Source organism: Gorilla gorilla, chromosome 2 (assembly GCF_029281585.2).
Source record: "Gorilla gorilla gorilla isolate KB3781 chromosome 2, NHGRI_mGorGor1-v2.1_pri, whole genome shotgun sequence".
NCBI classification, from domain to species: Eukaryota; Metazoa; Chordata; class Mammalia; order Primates; family Hominidae; genus Gorilla; species Gorilla gorilla.
Genome location: NC_086017.1, coordinates 134,798,329 through 134,818,548, shown reverse-complemented (window position 1 = coordinate 134,818,548; position 20,220 = coordinate 134,798,329). Strand labels below are relative to the sequence as shown.

Genomic DNA, 20,220 nt, shown 5'->3' with positions numbered 1-20,220 from the left:
GCTTCATTGAAACGATGAAGGCAGCCCAAGGTGGCCTTGTTGAAAGGGAGCAGGAATAAGTGTATATCCTGACTTCATGCTTCTTCCTTTCCTTGATATGCCAAGACTCCCATTGGATTGAACCCAACTGAAGCCCTACTGATGTATATCAGGTCTGGGATTTGACTCTTACAAGCTAGTAAGTTAGTCTTACTGTGTCATGGATGCTAGCAGAAGACAAGACTACTGGGTCAGAGACAAAGGACTTTATTACTCACAGCACAGGAAGCAGTATGTGCATCAGCATATTGTGTTGGTTCTCATTCACCCTAGTTCCCATTGGGGTGATATGGTGGACCCATATGGATGCTGCACATACCTTAGGTTTAAGTTGCAGCTGAGGAACACTGAGCTTGGGGAATCTGTCACTTTGGTAGTAAGCAGTAATCAAGCCTGTGCTTGTCCCAGAGGGAAACATTACCTCATCCTTCAAGGTTGCTCTCTGCAGACACAACCCTGAGAAGCGGCCCAGGTAAGGAGTTTAGGTCAAAGCCTTGCTTTTTTTGGTATATACAGCAAGACATATTGAAGGACTGTCTTTTTGCAGCCCATATGGATCAGCATTCCAGGGAGGGCAGGGTGAAGACCAGTAGAGGTGGGTTTGGATTGGCAGATGGAAGATTCTGGCATTCTGGGTCCATAGCGTTAAATTCTTATTTGGATTACAGCCGAATCAGCAGTTCTGGCCCGTGATCAGGGTGCAAGATTCTTATTGCTCTTTCTCCCATATTTTCTTAATCAGAAGGAAGGACCTACTTCCACAGGACAATCTTCTTTAGGGTTGCAATATTAGAAATTAGTTTCTAGTTGTGTGTGTGTGTGGTTGGCAGCTGTTAACCAATAATACAAGATTTTGCTCTGTTACCACAATGCTCAAAAATACACAAAATCCAAGCTCATAACTTGTTCTCTTTACCGTCTCCAAGTGAAGTACTCATAAAGAACTTTAAGCAATCTATTACAGCATGTTAACTAGTATCCATGTATTATTTTACTTTTAACACACATTATCTTGCTGTTTTGTGTTAACTGTCTTCTGGGGAGTGGCCTCCTTATGTACTTTCTATCTGGGATCATATGATCATTGAATGCCTACCTGATCATTGAATGCCTATGGAGTCAGGTAAGCACACCATGATGCATTCTGGGACTAAGGAGGCAGAGAAGCCCTTCCAGAATTGTACTGAGCTTATTTGAGAGTGCTTCTGGCATTAAAAAAAAATATGTATTTTTTAAATAAGCAACTTTTACATGTGATAACTGTGTTGAATGCTTTCATGATTTTGCTTTTAGTAACATACATTGCTGTCTTCATCTTGGGGAACTAAACCAACCACAGGCAAAAATCCTTTGAGCATTGATTGCCACTCATAAAGGCCAGGTGTTCTTACGTATTTCAAATTATAGTAGGCATCTAGTGGCTCTTACCTGCACTGGATGTTTGTTCTATATTCGAGTGGCAGGAATAACTTCCTGTCAGACAGTGCTTGTCCATCCAAGCAACAGCCAGTGCTTGCACAGCAGCTAGACTTCAGGGACTGAAAAAGTTTTGTGGACTGAGTAAATGAATACTTTCCTTTCATGAATTCTAGTTATCACCTGACATCACTTAAACATATTGCCAGACTAGTAGCTAAAATTTTCATGTAGAGTGCATTGGTGTAATTAACAAGAGCAAGAAAATATACTTCATTTGTATTTGTGTAGTAACAGGCTCATTTGATCATTGGTTTGTTTTATTTTAAAACTGTGTAGTAGTCATATAACTGCAGTCTTTCCCTTATGGTTTCTCACTTGTCTTGGATTGTTTGCTTTAAGACTTCATATCGTTAAGTAAAGTTACTCAACATTATCCGTAGAGCTTTGTGTGGACTGAGTTTATAAAGGAGCAGAATATGTCATTTTAGTTCTAAGGCTTTGATTTTGAAGAAATAGGTTTGGAATTTATTAATTTATGTTAGTTGATGACATCTGCTGGCTGAGGCATAATGTAGCTCAGCTTTATTAGAAACTGTGAAAACCACGCCTTGAAAAGAAAGTAAATGAGAGCCTGATGCTGTGACCTGTGTGTGAAATCTGAGAATTCTTCAAACTAGCCAATTCTTAAGGACCAGAGGAAATCCAAGAGCAGAAGGAAAGACCCAGGAATCAAGAGGAAAGGACTTGTGGTATGCTAGATGGCCATGGGCTATGATCTCACCCTCTATCATTTTAGATTTCGAAGTTAAAATATTTTAGAGGGCACTTTTCCATTTGATTTATTATAAAATTATATTTCTGGTAAGAAATAGTATTTGCTTTACAGAAGTTTATTAACCAGTTTTGTTTGAGCTGATCTGTTCAGATAGTGAAGGTAACTCTTATTACTTTTGATTTTAATCATCTCAGAGGGGACATGTTCAGAGGTTTATTACTGACATCAGATAGTATGATTTATGAATATGATATATTTACTTGTCTATTGTAAGAGTGCAGCTATTTGGTGATATTTAACATTGAGTTTTTACTGTGTGCTAGACATTGCTTTAAGAAATTTACAAGTGTTACATCATTTACTTCTCAATAATCTTATAAAATAGGCATTATTAAAATTTTTGTGGTGAGGAAAAAGAGGTCAAGAGAAGTTAATTTGTGCAAGGTTACTCAGCTAATAAGTGTTAAAGCTTGTATTTAGGTCTGGAAAGTACATTCATAGGAATAGATCATCTGAAAAGGAAGCATACCTCAAGTCAAAAGGGAAGCATCTGATATCTTCAGCCATTTTCGTAGTCAAATATTGTCTTTTTCTTTAAATTTTTTTTCTATTTTCACTGGTTATAGTATTAAATCTGCCTTTAACTTTTTCTGTTTTTGCTTTTACATGGAAGTTTTACACTTTTAGTAATATTTTTATTTTCAATAAACTATATTTGAGGGATTCTCTACTTTTAAATTTTTAATTATTTTGTTTTTTAAAAAATTAAGGAATACTTTTCATAAATAATTTTAAAGTACATAAATCTCAATAAATTTTTGCATACGTATACACCTCTGTAACCACCACCTAGATCAAGATACAGACAATTTTTAGCACCCTGCAAGGCTCCCTCCCTATCAGTACCCTCACCATCACCTAGACCCTCATCCCTGTGTAACCATTTTCCTGACATCTGTTTCCATTTGTGACTTTTACCTGTTTGATGACTTCCTATAAATGTGATTGAACACTGTGCGCCCTTGTGTTTGACCACTTTGAGTCAGCCTTAAGTGTATTAAACATCCAGGTAGTTGTATATATCAGTACTTTGTTGTTTTTTTAATGCTGTATAGTATTCCAGCCTGCGAATATACCACAGTTTATCCATTTCTGCTATTCATGGCTATTTGGTGTTTTCAGCTTTGGGCTACTGCAAATCAAGCTGCTGTGAACATTCTTGCACATGTCTTTCAGTAGACATAAGCACTCATTTCTATTGGTGTATACCTGGGAGTGGAATTGTTATTTCATAGAATATATGTACGTTTAGCTTTGGTAGGTGTGACAAATATCCGTATATTTTTCTAAATTTATTTTGTATACTGATAACCTATGATTTACCAGAATATTTTCATTTCTGTTAATAGTGTTTTAAAAAACCTTTGGGAAGGGGACCTAATTAGGGAAATAGTATTCAGATTGTTATACCAATCTATAGGTAGTGCTATGTAGAAAACTTTGTTGTTTTTTACTTATTACTTTGTTAATACCGATTTCTACCTTGTTCATAGACTAATACTAGGTTCTGTAAGAGAAAACAAGTACAGCCCTGCTTAGAGAAACTTGTGGTTTAGTCAGAAAGGCAGGAGGATGAAAGATAAGCAATATAAGGCAGTGTGTCAGTGGCATATGATTTCTATAGACAATATGTGCTCTAGGGTGGTGAAGAGTAGTCACTAGACTGGAATGATTGGATTGGAAAAGGCTTCATGGAAGAAGAAAACTCAGATGAGCCTTGGTGAGTGGGTAGAATTGGATTGGAAGGAATGGTTCATGAACAATGTTACTGGAAAGTGAGAAAAGCTTGTTGAGTAACTAAATTGGCCTGCCTGAAATGAAAAATTGGAGTTGGGGGTGATGGGGCGATAGTTGGAAAAGTAGCTTGTGGTCAAGCTTTGGAAACTTTAAATGCCAGGCCAAGATTTTGTTTGTTTGTTTGGTTTTGTTTTGTTTTGTTTTTGAGGACCCAAAGCATCAGAATTGTACAAACTATTCTCTTTCCTATTGCATTTTCCCTTGAGAACATGAACTGACAAGGAACAAGGTGAAGGAGTTTGACTGGACTTTAGGGATAATATAACTCCCTTAAAAGAAGTGTTAAAATTGAAGGAGAGATTTTACAAATGGCAAGTAGCATAAAAAATGGGAATTGTAAAGAATTAGTATAGATGATTTTTGACTGGGGAAACTTAAACACTAATTACTTTCAGAAAGAATTTGAGATGATTTTCTTTAGTAGGGGTGATAGTGGTAAAGCCCTTCTATGAAGTATGTGATGAATTGGACTACTTCTGAGAGCCCTTTCTTCTCTTAAAATCTTATGGTAAAAGTTTTTGAAGAATCATATTTCAAGAACTTTTTTCTTCTTCCACATTAGCATCTTCAGATAATAAGAAACAGATACCTAATGAAGCTTCTGCTAGAAGTGAAAGAGACATATCAGACCTAGAACAAAACTGGTCACTGCAAGATCATTATAGAATGTATTCACCCATAATATACCAAGCCCTCTGTGAGCACGTGCAGACTCAGATGTCACTGATGAATGACTTGACTTCAAAGAACATCCCCAGTGGAATTCCTGCTGTACCATACCATGCTCCCTCTCATTCTGGTGAGTACGAATGCTGTTTAAAAATCATGAGTGTAAGTTCTAATTAAATTGCTTGGTTACTGTGTAAAAAGTAGGATATGTGATTAATTTTTTCTCCCTCTTACTTACAGAATCTCAGGCAACTCCTCATTCTAGTTATGGCTTATGTACCTCCACCCCAGTCTGGTCACTTCAGCGGCCACCCTGCCCTCCAAAGGTTCATTCTGTGCGTACAGTTCGTATACTACATAAGTAACTATTTGCTTATAGCAGTCATTCAGGAGGGACTGTTGAATTTATTGCTTATAACTTAATGCACTAGGATTTAAAGACCAGTTGTTTATTTTTTTTTCTATAAAAGTTTTACGTGTTTATGGCCGAGCGCCGTGGCTCACGCCTGTAATCCCAGCACTTTGGGAGGCCGAGGTGGGTGGATCACGAGGTCTGGAGTTCAAGACCAGCCTGGCCAACATGGTGAAACCCCACCTCTACGAAAAATACAGAAATTAGCTGGGCATGGTGGCACATGCCTGTAATCCCAGCTACTCGGGAGGCTGAGGCAGGAGAATTACTTGAACCGGGACCCAGGAGGCGGAGGTAGCAGTGAGTGAGATCGCGCCACTGCACTCCAGCCTGGGCTACAGAGTGAGACTCTATCTCAAAAAAAAAAAAAAAAAAAGAAAAGAAAGAAAAGTTTTACCTATTTATTAATGACAATAATGAAGGAGAAAGAGGGGAAGAGATCAGTAGGAGGAAAAAAATCAACCATACTGACCACCCAAGTACAACTGCTGTTGACACACTGATAGAGTTCTTTCCAATCGTTTAATCCTCTGTACAGGTTTTAGTTTCTGGTTTGTATTTGTTAACATTTGCTTTCCTTTTAAAATAAAGTTATAAGTCAACAATACAGTCTTATATACTGCTGCTCTCACTTAATACTTTATTAAAAACATGTTTATTAATATGTACCCTTTGAATTTTTAATAACTTGTTAATACTGTATTTTTTGGATATACCATAGTCTGTGTAACTACTATATGGTTAGGAGTAGTAACCATATATTTGAGTTTCTTATAATTAATATTATTATTAATAAGCAAGTTTTTAATATCAGAAACTTACTAATATTTTTAGCTTAAAAGTAAGTTGGATTTTTTTCCTCAGTGCAATAAAGATTCTTGTTTTTTAAAGCTTAGTTTACCCTGTAATATGGGAGCATTACAAGGCCATGACTAAAATAGACTGTTTACACATACCACAGATGGTTTAAAAGCATCAAAAATTAGTCCACTTTGGGAAATTACATCATAAGAAAATAAGTTCAAACATACAAAAAGTTTTTGCACAAACATATTTGCAGAAATGTTTCAGCAGTGAAAAACTGGCTGTTACTTAAATGTCTAACTGTATGGGAGTAGTTACACAGACTATAATATCCTCAAAATATAGTGGTAACTACTTATTAAATATTCACAAAATGAATATATTAATAAACATGTTTTAATAAATATATTTCATATATTTGAGTTTGTTGTAATTAATACCTACAAATGAGTGCTCATACTTCTGAAGACTTATTTTTTTCTTTCTTTAGGAAGTTCAAACTGATGGCGACAGTCAGTTTGCATCACAAGGTAAAACAGTTTCTGCAACCTGTACTGATGTTCTAAGGAATTCATTTAATACCAGTCCTGGAGTTCCATGTAGCCTGCCCAAAACTGACATATCAGCTATTCCAACATTGCAGCAACTGGGCCTTGTTAATGGAATTCTGCCACAACAAGGAATTCATAAGGAAACAGACCTACTAAAATGTATTCAAACATATTTGTCTCTTTTTCGATCTCATGGAAAAGAAACGCATCTGGACAGTCAGACACACCGAAGCCCTACTCAGTCACAACCAGCTTTCTTGGCCACTAGTGAAGAAAAATGTGCCAGAGAGCAAATTAGAGAGGCCACAAGTGAAAGAAAGGATTTAAACATACATGTGCGAGATACAAAAACAGTGAAGGATGTACAGAAGGCAAAAAATGTGAACAAGACAGCTGAAAAAGTTAGAATTATAAAATATTTGTTGGGAGAGCTCAAGGCCCTGGTAGCAGAACAAGGTAGATGGGACTTATAACTTTCTGTAGTATGGTGTTATACTAAATAGCAATGTCATATTATTTAGCTATCATTTAAATGGAGTTTGTGGTATTTTCCATAGAACTGTGTTTTGAGCTAATAAGAAAATGAGTTCTACTTATTGTATTATTTTTTAAGTTTTGATCCCTTCTTTCCTGTGGATTTAAAATGTGTTTGAGAAGATCACACATTCAGTCTTTTGCTTGCAAGTGTGTATTTATTCTGCTTGATAATAGACCTTGAAAAGAGTCAACCAAAGAGAATTTGGACAGATAAAAATTTTAATTAGAGAACGCCTATAAATGATTAACTCCCTGAGTAGACTGATTATTCTTCCTATTTTAAAAAGATGCAGAGAATTCCTTCCTGTCACTTCTTTAATAGCCAACTGTTAGATTGTTTAACAAATCTCACTTTGAGAAGTAACGCATACTTTCTTATGCCCTTTTCAGTGTATTTTTAGGACTTTTTTTCTTAAATCAAGATGTTTCTGAGCCAGATTCTATTCATTTGTTTCCATTCTGTATATGTATTCTATAGTAATGGCTTTTGCTTGAAATGAGTTACAGTTTTGTCATCTTGGAAACACAGTAATTGATTTTGGAAGCATTGATTGAATACTTAACGTTTGCAGACCAAAAAAAAAAAAAAATCTTAAAATGCTATATAAATGTAGCACCATTAAACCAAAGATTTAGTATATTAAAATTGCTGTGTTTTCAGACCTTCAACTTATTACCATTTTCACAGTCAGATACATAATCATGGTAATAATAATAATACCATTAGCTGTCATTTATTGAACACATACCATGTGTCCAGCACAGTGCTAAGTGTTTTATATGCATTATCTCATTTAATCCTCCCAGCAGCCCTATATGGTACTGTTACCACTCCCATTTTACTGATGAGGAAACTGAGACTCCGTCTCAAAATAAATAAATAAATAAAGATTGGTAGAAGACTGCTTGATCATTGAACACAGTTGTTTACTGTGTACATATACTTTTCATGAGGATGTTAAAATATCTGTGAAACTGAATACATTTTTGTAACTTAGAATACACTTTCAACTTCTAGGTTATCAGATGATTAATAAATAATTTTAAGTACTTTCAGCCCGTAGTAAATATGAATGGGAATGAGGGGACAAAGATAAAAGGCAAAAGAATTAATATCTACCTTCTATGCCTGTGTCTGTTTGCAATCTCCAAAATCATCTACTGTCCACCATTATTAACAACCTTTTGATGTCACATCAAATGAGATGTGGCTGCTTGTGTTCAATCTACTTTAGAAAATTAAGTAATGAAACTATCTTAGCAGACCCTCACTCAATATTTTGCCATATTAACCCCCTAAGGTAAATTGTTTGCTTATGCCAGGATCAAAGGTTGTATTATAAATGTTAATACTAAAACCAGTTATAGGAAACCCTATAGCAATCATAGGAGTCCGCTGTGGTCGTTTGTAACTATGGACTAAGAGTTTTGTGTAAGCCATATTCCTACATGACTCTTGAACTGAAAAAAAAAATCACTTATGTAATAATTCTGTGATTTAAGATTAATCTTTAGTTTACTGAACTTAATTTCTTTAGAATTCTGAGGAAGCAAATACCAGCAGCATGAAAGAGAAAAATGGAAACTGTATAATAAATTTATAAATAATTGAGTTGAATTTTTAACAAGAATGTACATATCTGTAAAGATTTTCTTTTTTAGCATACATACTAATAATCTTGTCCAAAAATATAATATTGATTTTACTCATTTCTATTGCCTTCTATAGAGGATTCAGAAATTCAGAGGTTGATTACAGAAATGGAGGCGTGTATATCTGTACTTCCAACAGTAAGTGGAAACACAGATATTCAAGTTGAGATAGCACTGGCCATGCAACCATTAAGAAGTGAGAATGCTCAGTTACGAAGGTAAGAATTGCTCTTTGAATATTTTTGTCTGTATGCAAAGATGTCTCCTGGCCAGAACAAAGGTGCAAATGACATACCTAGGACTTCATAAGTAAAATTTATTTGCTGTCTTACTGTATTTCTACTTTTCTTCCTCATTTTTCAGAGATTTCCAGCATTCTCTAACTCTTCCTTCTGCCCACTTGTACATATTTTCTCCCACTTATTTTACCCCTGTTGTCACTTGCTAATGTGTAGGCAGAAAAATGAAGTACCTCTGTATATTTATCAGACTAGTCTAAGTTATGCTGCAGAAACGAACTTCTAAATCTCATTTGCATAGCACAGCAAGTTTCTCTCTCCCTCATGCCAAGACTAACATGGATCATTGGTGGCTCTTTCATCATGTGACTCGGGATCCAGACTGCCTCCATTTTATGAAGCCAGTGTCTCAGTATGTGTTGTCTAGGAAAAAGAGAATGTGGATGTGGTAACGGGGGAGTCTTACATGGCTCAACCCAGAAGTGATCGTTTCGCTACCACTTATATTTTATAGGCTGAAACAAGGCACATGGCCCTGCCTAATAGAAAGGTCTGGGACATTGTATTAAAAGCAAACTGTTTTTCTTCTGCTCTCACACCACAGCAATCGACACAGAACACTTATATGACCAAATGTGTAGGGATTTCTCCCCACCAGCAAGCAAACAATCAGTTCTGCAACAGACAGCAGTTGGGTGTCCTCCAGTTCAATTCCAACACTATCTACCTGGAAATGGTATCAGATCCCACAGGTTGAGAGCTCAGTCCCGCAAGACTGAGTTCTACTTCCAATGCCAATCACAAGTCCCAGGTTATTTTGCCTGTGTTTCTGACTGATTGGCTATAAATCGAAGTTCCCTTGACCTCCTTCTTTGGGTTCAGTTAATTTGCTAGAGCGGCTCACAGAACTCACGGAAACACTTAGTTTACCACTTTATTATAAAGGATATTGTAAAGGATACAGATGAAGAGATGCAGAGGGCAAGGTATTGGAGAAAGGGCATGGAGCTTCTATGCCCTCGGTGGGTTCACCACCCTCTAGAAAGCTCCATGTGTTTATCTGGAAGCTCTCCATACCCTGTCCTCTTGGGCCTTTTATGGAGGCTTCATTGGATAGTCATGGTTGAACCATGGTCAGCTGTGAAGAAATGTGATTTGACAAAAAGGGTATGATCTAATAGACAGAGTGGGGAAACCCAGGAAGTTCTGTCTGTTCAAATTCTGTTTGACCTCTCTGGGGAGCATTCCTTTCTCCTCAGTATGAGGCAGGTCTCCTTCAGAAATGGGGTTCTTATGACCTACAAACAGACAAGGTAGGTCAGAGAATTTCCTTATGGCCAGCTGTAAGAAAGGTGGGAGAAGATTAGAGTATATTTTTAGTTCCTATGGCCTACAATGGGGAGGAAAAAGGAGCAAGTGAAAGGATGGCAAGAGAAGGTTAGAGAGAGAGATTCTGTTTTCTGAGGCCTGCTTCTGAGGCCTAAAGTACCTGAATATTAACAAACAACTGTCTTTCACCTTTATCACTGAAGCTGGTCTGAAGCTGCTTCAGGAACCAGGGACAAAAGGCCAAATACTTTAATAAAAGGTATGTTTTTGGTTTTGACTGCTTAACAAATAACAAGGGCTGTGGGTGTTGACAGCCAGGAACTGTGAATGAAAACATATATATATATATGTGTGTGTATATACGTATATATATGTGTATGTATGTATATGCAGTAATAAACATACACACACACCACACACATTTATATACAATATGTATATATAAAAATATATAAAATAATGTCACAGATATATACTTACTTCTATACACCCAGGAAGAAAAGGAGAACCTTAGTAAGCACTAGTGTAGCCCCACCACACTTAGACATAGAAAAAAGTAAAATTCTTCGATATTTTTTCTTTTGGTCATCTTAACTTGTTGGAATTACATTCTTAATTTGTTTAGGAAAGATGTAGAACAGGGATCTAATCTTGAAATATAAAAGGAATCACCCACATATTAGCAATAATATCTTAACTTTGAATGTTTCAGTGATGACCATCAAGGCCAACACTTCAGTGTCTATTTATTAATACACTTTGCAAAATATTGGAGTACATATCAGGTGCTTCTGCAGCACTGCAATGCGAATGTGCCCTGAGAGAGTGTTACAGCTGCATAAGCTATAGACATTGTGTAAGATATGACCTGCAAGGATCTACACAAATTTTTAAAGAAACTGGAAAGCAATTAAATAGTTGGAGCATAGCTAAAATATACATATCTGGAGCCTGTAGAGGCATGATAGCTAGTGAGATGCACTCATTTAGGATTCTTTCTCTAGAGGTCATTATCCTGTAGCTACTACGATATAAGATGGGGTTGCTGGGTTTAAGATCTAATATCATCTTTAGTCTTGACCTAAGGAATTCCTATTACCAGCATAAATTTTTAAAACCAAAAGTGAGTAAATAATAAAATAATGAACAGCAAATACTGCTAACATTTATTGAATGTTTTATATATGCCAGACTATTGTCCTCGATATGTGTCACCTCTTTATATCTTCACAACAGCTTTGTGAAATAGGTGCTATTTACTCGCATTTACAGATGAGGAAATGAAGGCACAAAGAGTTTATGTAACTTGCCCAAGGTTATATATCTAAGAAGTTAAGAGTCAAGACTCGAACCCAGGCAATTTGGTTTTAGAGTACAGTGATCTTAACTTGTAGACTTTTATACTGTCTCGGTTAGGAAGTAGAGATTTAATTATACCTCACTATTTAGGTGTATTTTGTGGAACATAGAATGTATTGTAAGCCATTCAAAGTAAACAAGCATATTATTTAAAGGAATGACAATCAAATAATTGGTTTCTTAAATAAGGATACCAAAACTTAGTCTGAGAATATTGTATTTTAGCATTGTCACCATGGAAAATATTAGTGGTTCTTATTTATTTCAGTTCCTTAGAACATTTTTAAATTGCCTTAGGAGCTAATTCATAAGCCACTCAAGAAAATGAAGTTTACTGTTTTATGGGCCACCACTTGTTTCTAGTTTTTTTTTAAAGGTATTTGTTTGATGTCTGACCTAATTCTTCAACTGGCACCAGAGCTATATGGCTGGCTGTCTTTACAGGACAAAGATTATATAGTATGCTATTGCCACTGTTGTTTACTTGACCTTCTAAAAGATGAAATAACTAAAAAATGAAGAATTTATTAGATATGTTCTTTTTAGCAGAATGAGGTTTCTGGCAGTAGTGTAGGAAATTTTGTGCCACTTTGGTAATCTATTTGGAAAGAATTACCCGTTATCTCCATTACAAATAAAAATTGGAATACATTGGTTCATTCAAAAGTGTTTCTCATCATTTTCAATTTTTAAAGAAGCATTTTTTTTTTCCTGTTTAGATATTTGGAAACTACATGTTTCTTTTTAACCACATCTTTTAGGACTTTCTTGGAGTTTATTGCCATCTTGTGGCTTAAAAAATAGCTAGATGCATCGTTTCTATGATATTTTGGCATTTTTGGCATTTAGGCTAGCCAGTTTTTAATGTGTCTTCTGATACAGTTATTCAGCATTTAGCCTTCCTGGTCCCCAACCACTAAATGTCTGTAGTGCCCCATTAATTTTGACCACCAGAAGGCCTGGCACATTTCCAAATTTCCTGGATGGGAGTTTGGTGGGTATTACCTCCAGTTAAGAGCCATTGAGCTAGAGAGTGCCAAGAATTCATGACCACCTCCTGACATTAAACTCAACTATGAGACCATTATGTAGCCACACAGAACATAAAAATGAAACGGGAGTGAATGGAAGGAGTCAAGGATGATGTTTAGGTTCTGTCTTCATAATTTAACAAATGGTGGCATAATTCTTCCAGATGGGAGCTACTAGAGGAAGAATAGATTTGTTTTATTTCATATTGTTAATGTTTTTTGAGTTAGGCAAGGTAATAGGAGAGCCTGTGAGTTAAGATTTAGACCTGCTGAGTTAGACTGTCTGGAGTACAGGAACAAGATGAAAGACGGAAATGTAGACTCGGGAATTATTCTCTGAACATGTTTTTATTGAGCTTTTTGTATAGATCTGGCACTGTTGTAGACACTGGAGACAATTTGATTGAAAGTAAGTGATCTGTTACCAGCATATAAGTAAGTGGTATATTCACCAAGAAGGTAGAGTGTGTGAACGCAGTGAAAGGTGAATTGCTGGGGAGTAACAACTTTTTAAGGAAAGAACAGAAGATTAAAATTAGGAGAGTGACATCACAAAAGTCACAGGAAGAAAACAATTTATAGGAGAGATTTTGCATAGCATTAAAATAAACTGACAACAAGAACAAAGGTAGGTCCAGAATAAATATCACAAGACAAATTACTCAAAGAACTTCAGAAAAACTTAAAACAGTGTTCCATAGTCTCAAGGAAATTAAAGACAGTAGGATCTCTTACAGGGAGAAAGACTGAGATTGAGACAAAGTGCTCAAAGAAGAAAAAGAAAAAGAGAAGAAAAGTGAGTTAAGTGAACTCAGAAAAATAATGCAAAAAAATTACAAAAATGAAAGAAACAAATGTAAAATAATTAATAAACAGACAAACTCAGGGATATTGTAGTCCACTAGAACTTAAGTATTGTGAAGCCTGAAGTTTTTTGTTTTGTTGTTTTTTTGGGCTTTTAGGTTTTTTTCCCTAGGTCTTTCTGTTTTAATTGCTACTAAATTCATAGTTCAGTGTCTCCTACTACCCTTAGCTTCTTCCTCTTCCTAAACCTTTTTAAAAATTTTTATTTTTATTATGGTAAAATATATATAATATTTACCTTTTTATTTTTAACCATTTATAAGTGTACATTTCAGTGGCAATAAATAAATTCACAGTGTTCTGTAGCCATTACCACTATGTGTGCCAAAACTTTTTCATCCCCAACATGAACTCTGTACCCATTAAACAGTAACTTTCTCTTCTTCCTTTTCTTACCTCCTCGTAAGTTCTTGTTTTTTGTTGTTTTTGTCTCTGAATTTGAGAAGGCTGAAATTTTGTCGCTTTATAGTTTGCAACTATATTTCTAGTGCTAGGAATTGTGCCTAACACTCACTCTAACAAATATTTGTTAAATTGACTGAATGCATGGTAGATAAGCTTGAGGGAATCACACAAGGCAAAATAGAAAAAGAATGATCTAAAAATTATTATGAAGAAGATAATACATATGAAAAAGAAAATAGATATAAATTGGTGTTCCTGAAAAAAGAGAACAGAACAAATGGATTAAAGACAATATTAAGATATTTATAAATAAAAGGGAAAATTTTCTGGTTGTACCACTTTATTCTAGCCTGGGAGACAGAGCAAGACCCTATCTCTAAAAAAAAAAAAAAAAAAAGATCTGTGTCAGCAGATGAATAGGACATAGAAGATCTCAGAAAAACCATGCAAAACAATCAACACCAACACATATGCTGGTTAAGTTACTACACCCTAAGGATGAAAAAAGTTAATTTTTGGAGGCACTCAAAAGAAATAGAAAATTATGTATGAAGAGAAAAATTTTAGGCTATCTCCAGCCTTTCCACGGTGATTTTCGTTGCCAGGGGATCATAGAATATCATTTACAAAGTTCTGAGGGAAAGAAAGTATGCCCCGAGAATCTCTAATGTGGTCTAGCTGTCCTTTTAGTGTAAAGGCAACAGTCATATTCTCAAGTGTGCAAGAACTTAGGAAGTTTAACACCCTTGAACTCCTTTAAAAAACAAAACAAAAAACTTGAATGGCAAAGTCCAGTCAACCAAAAGATGAATTCAAACAAAAGAGTAGACAGATGTGAACATTGAATCTATACGTAAAACTAAGACAACCGTGGAAATTATGGTTATAGATCAGAATGTGTTAGTAATCTTGACAATATGAATTCCAAACTCTGCATTTTTCATATCCTATTTCCTAAATTTTAGATTACTTAGGAATAATATTTTTTGAAGTAAAGAAATATTTGCCTAATCAGTTTTGGTTTCGCTTGTTAATTTCTTTCCATTAAAATCATGTAATCCTAAATTCAATACATAATATTGTAAAATAGTTTTTGTAATATCATCCCATTGTTTTAAAATTCTTCTTAGATATTTGTTTTTTTTGTCTCTGCATATGCTGGAGAATGTATGAATGTTATCCAGCAAATAATGATAGTTATTTCTATTTAACAATGTGCTAGACGTTCTAACAAGTGCAGTAAGGCAAGAAGAAATAAAAGCCAGCCACACTGGAAAGGAAAGAAGTAAAACTGTTTTGTTCACAGATGACATGATAACTCTTGTAGAAGATCCTATGGAATCTACAAAAATGCTGCTAGAGTTAATAAGAAAGCTTAGCAAGGTTGCAGGATACAAGATCAATTGTATTTTTATGTGCCAGCAATGAACAATTTGAAATTAAATTTAAAATCAGTACTAGAGTAGCATCAAAAAAATATGAACAATTTAGGGATAAATTTGAAAAATGTGTAAGACCCATACACTGAAAACTACAAAATATTGCTGAGAGAAATTAAAGATCAGTATAAGTGAGAGATAAACCAGATCCATAAATGTAAGACTTAAGATATCACTTCTCCCCAAATTGATATATAGATTTTATGTAATTAAAGTAAAAACCCAAGCATGCTTTTTTAAATATTTAATTGAAGCTGATTCTAAAGTTTACATGGAAATTTGAAGAATCTAAAGTACCCAAAACAGTATTGAGAAAGGAAAACCAAGTTGGTACTATTCAATTTCAAAACATAAAGGGATAGTATTCTAAGAGGTGTGGTGTAAAGGTGACAAATAGATCACTGAAACAGAATAGAGTCTAGAAACAAATTCACACATAGAGATAGTGTTTTGCAAAGATATCAGAGAAATTCAGTGAGGAAAGAATACTCTTTTCAATAAATAGTGCTGAAACAATGAGAGAGTCATGTTTTTAAAAAATGAACCTCCCTTTACCTCATACGGTATACAAAATTGACTTGAAATGAATCACAAATCTTAATGTATAAACTAAAACTACAAAACCTGAAAGGAAATGTAAGAGAAAATCTTAGGGATTTTGGATTGGGAAAGATTTTAAAAATACAACACAAAAAATATAAACTAGAAAAAAATGAGTAAAGTGGACTTCATCAAAATTTAAAACTTCAGTTCTTCAAAAAACACTGTTATTAAAAATGAAGAAGCAACCAACAGACTGAGAGAAAATATTTGTAGAACATGTACCCAATAAAGGACTTGTATTAGAATGTATAAAGAACTTAAGACTATAAATTTTTAAATATCAAGTTTAAAAATGGGCAAAATATTTGAACAGACACTTCACCAAATAAGTGGATATCAAATAAGAATATAGAAAGATGCTTATCAGTAATGATTAGGAAAGTGAAAATTAAAACCATGACAAAATACCACTGCATACCCATTAGAATGGCTAAAATTCAAAATTAATAAATGTTGGGATGTGAAGGATTTCACAATTAACTGATGGGAATGTAAAATAATTTGAACACTTTGGAAAAAAAGTTTGGCAGTTTCTTAGAAATTAAACATATATCTAACATATGATCCAGCCAGTCCACTCCTAGATATTTAAGAGAAGCCAAAGCATGTGTCCACACAGAAACTTGTTGAAGAGTGTTCATAGGAAACAACCCAAATGTCTATCAATAGGTGAATGGATAAACAAATAGTGCTATATCCATACAGTAGAATACTACTCAACAATAAAAGGGTAAGAACTATTGATACATGCAACAGCATGGATGAATCCCAAAATTATTATGTTGAGTGAAAGAAGCCAGGCTAAAAGAGTATATATTCCATAATTCCATTTATATAAAATTCTAGAATATGCAAACTATAAATAAGTGCTTATCTGGGAAGAGAGAGTTATGAAAAGGGCTATGAGGAGACTTTAGGGATGATGAATATGTTTTTTGAAAAATTTTTAGGTTTGGGGGTACATGTGAAGGTTTGTTACATAGGTAAACACGTGTCACAGGAGGTTTGTTATACATGTTATTACATCACCCAGGTATTAAGCCCAGTACACAATAGTTATCTTTTCTGCTTTTCTCCCTCCTACCACCTTCCCCTCCCTCCTACCATCCAGACCCCAGTGTCTGTTGTTTCCTTCTTTGTGTTAATAAGTTCTTATCATTTAGCTCCCACTTATAAGTGAGAATGTGGTATTTGCTTTTGTTTCTGCGTTAGTTTGCTAAGGATGATAGCCTCCAGTTCCCTTCATATTCTTGCAAAAAAACATGATCTCATTCTTTTTTATGGCTGCTGATGGATATCTTAATTGTGATGGTTTTACTACATCATATGGCAGAAAATAAAATGACACACTTTAAATTTATGTAGTTTATAGTATGTCAGTTTTATCTCAAGCTGTCTAAAAAAAAAAAGAATGACTTGAATAAAAGAAATATTTGCCTAAGTAGCAGCAGTTCTTTTCCTTTTTTAAAATCCAGTATATTTAAATTTAGTACATATCTTAAAATAGCATGTGTAACATCAATTTTTAAAATATCCTTTTTTCTGTTTTTATCATGTATCATTTTAAATAGAATATTTTTTTTAAAAGCCTAGCCCTGAAAGCAGGGAATGAGAGGAATGAAAGTAGCTAGTTGTACAGTTAGGTTGGAGGGAATTTTTTTAAAATATGGGAAGAGTTTTAATATGTTTCTTGGCTTAGGCACATGAACTGGCAAAGAGGGAGAAACTGCAGATACAGAACATAAAGGGAGTGGGATAGGAGCAGAGTCCTTGATGGTCTAGGAGGAGAATGGGATCCAGGGCACAGATGAGGCTACTCATCAGACTAGATGGAAAAAATGAGGGCTAATACACATATGGATACACCCTGGGACCAAAGGATGACTGTTTTTGTCCCCAAACCACATTATTTTTAGTGAAAAAAGGAAAGTATACAATTGAGAAGAGGAGGGTAGGAATGAGAGGCTTGCAGTGAATTATTAGAAGTTTAGATTGGTTACGTTTGGGAAGAGAAGAATCTGACCAGGGACATACAAAAGGATTATCAAGGAAAGCTTCTGTTGTAAAGGGGAAACCTTTAAAGAAAATCAGAATTTTATTAAAACAAAAATAAGTTCACATTATACTGTTGTTCTGCAGCTTGCTGCTTTCACTTCATAATGTGTCTCAGAGATCTTTTCACGTCAGTACAAATGGACCTCTCGCTTTTTTTATTATCTGTGTATTTCATATATGGATGTACCATAATTTATGTAGCATTTTAAGTTGTTTCCAACTTGGCACTATTAAATAATTGCTGTTGTGAACATCCTTGTATGTATCTACAAGGTGGGAGATGCTTTTGCACATGTAAAACTGTTTCTGATGCTTGATAACCTAGAAGTAGAATAATTTTGTCAGAGATTATGAACATTTTACATTTTGTTGGACATTTCAAACTGCCATCCCGAATGGTTATACTGATATAATCATATGAATTCAGTTAATTCATTTCCTGTACTATCATCAGAAAATGTTATTTCTTTTTATTTTTGTCAATTCTATGGCCAAAAAATACCTTCTTTTAAATTTGCAATTCTTCATGTTAGTGAAGATGAGCATTTTTATCATATGCTTATAGGCCATTTCTATTTCTTATGTGAACTGCTCATTCTTATCCTTTGTCACTTTTTACTAGGTTGCCTTCCTTACTGATTTGTAGGAGTTCTTTAAATGTTATGGACCCCTTGTCTATAACATATGTGCAGGTATTTTCTTTCAGGCTTTTAATTCTACAAGTTTCAAATTTTGCTATGGTTAAATCTTTCATTCTTTCCCTTGATGCTTGCTGGATACTGAGTTTCACTTAGAAATGCCTTCCCGACTTCAAGATTATGTAGATTTCCCCCTAAAACTTGTATAGTTGGGTTTTGTTTACATATTTTATCACTTTAATCAACTCGAAATTAATATATGTGAGTGATGTGAGGTAGGGTACTATCATTTTAGAGTCAGTGCCAAAAATAAATATTATAAGGCAAAATATTTTTAGGTAAGTAATTCTGGAAAGATAATAGAGGTAACTTTTGTCCCCATAAGCGATAACTTCTTAGAAGTAAAGAAAACACTTGCATATGTTTCTATTTGTGAAGCAGATACATATTGTGAAGTTCATTTTAACAGGGCAGATTTGTAGCCTGTTAATATTCTCGTTACTTAAGACCATTAACTTTTCCATCTAATAAAATTATTAGAAGCATAGATTTGTGTTTCAGCATATGACAAACATCAGGCAGATAGATGTCTGATAGCAGTCAGTGCTTGTAGGTATTCTAGTTCATAGTAATGACAAATCTTTTAAAAAGTAGATGATTAACTACAGTGATGAAGATACACAGACGATGAGAAACAGCATGAGCAGATAGAAAAGGAAAGAAATAGAAAAAAACAACAAATCACTGAAGAGACAAAAAAGAGAAATTAACACTTTCCTCATGAGGGTTTTTTTTTTTTGTTTTTTTGTTTTTTTGTTTTTTTTGAGGCAGAGTCTCACTCTTTCGCCAGGCTGGAATGCAGTGGTGCGATCTCGCTCACTGCAACCTCCACCTCCCAGGTTCAAGCAATTCTCCTGCCTCAGCCTCCCAAGTAGCTGGGATTACAGGCACGTGCCACCATGCCCAGCTAATTTTTGTATTTTTAGTAGAGATGGGGTTTCGCCATGTTGGCCAGGCTAGTCTCAAACTCCTGACCTCAGGTGATCCACCCACCTTGACCTCCCAAAGTGCTGGGATTACAGGCGTGAGCCACCGCGCCTGGCCCATGAGGGGAGGTTTTATGTTGTTTCAGGCAACCTTAAAAATTATCTCAGGCCTCATAATAATAGTAGTATGGTTTTGTTTTTGTTTTGTTTATTTAGTTTTTGTCTTTTGGGGATGAGATGGACTTCTGCTGTCTTAGTGGGTTTATGTTTTATCTTTTTTGATAGGCTATCACATGTATACTATTAAATTGGCTTGGTATGCTTGCATTCATAGTTCTTCATTATTTCTTTAGGCAGTTGAGAATTTTGAACCAGCAACTCAGAGAACAACAGAAAACTCAAAAACCATCTGGTGCAGTGGATTGCAACCTTGAATGTAGGTAAAAGAACTTTAAGGATTGATAAATTATTTGTGGCTCTGGAAATGTTGATAAAGAATTGAGCTTTTGTAATTACTTTGAGGGGATAAATTTAAAATATTGTAGAAACATAAGAA

The 20,220-nt window shown here is 34.9% G+C and overlaps 1 protein-coding gene across 8 annotated transcripts in view; it reads left to right on the top strand.

Moving 5' to 3' along the window:
• Positions 1-20,220, top strand: part of CCDC14 (coiled-coil domain containing 14) — a 47,707-nt gene that overhangs the window by 7,658 nt on the left and 19,829 nt on the right. For 2 of the 8 annotated variants that reach the window (XM_004036202.5, XM_031009443.3), the window contains 5 exons: positions 4,653-4,889; positions 5,000-5,094; positions 6,466-6,982; positions 8,793-8,934; positions 20,018-20,100. In XM_004036202.5, coding sequence (XP_004036250.4) covers positions 4,653-4,889; positions 5,000-5,094; positions 6,466-6,982; positions 8,793-8,934; positions 20,018-20,100 — 1,074 coding nt within the window. Of the gene's footprint in view, positions 1-4,652; positions 4,890-4,999; positions 5,104-6,465; positions 6,983-8,792; positions 8,935-20,017; positions 20,101-20,220 lie in introns of all 8 variants that reach the window. The other 6 variants (XM_055383838.2, XM_055383837.2, XM_019024455.4 and 3 more) reach the window with 5 other exon arrangements.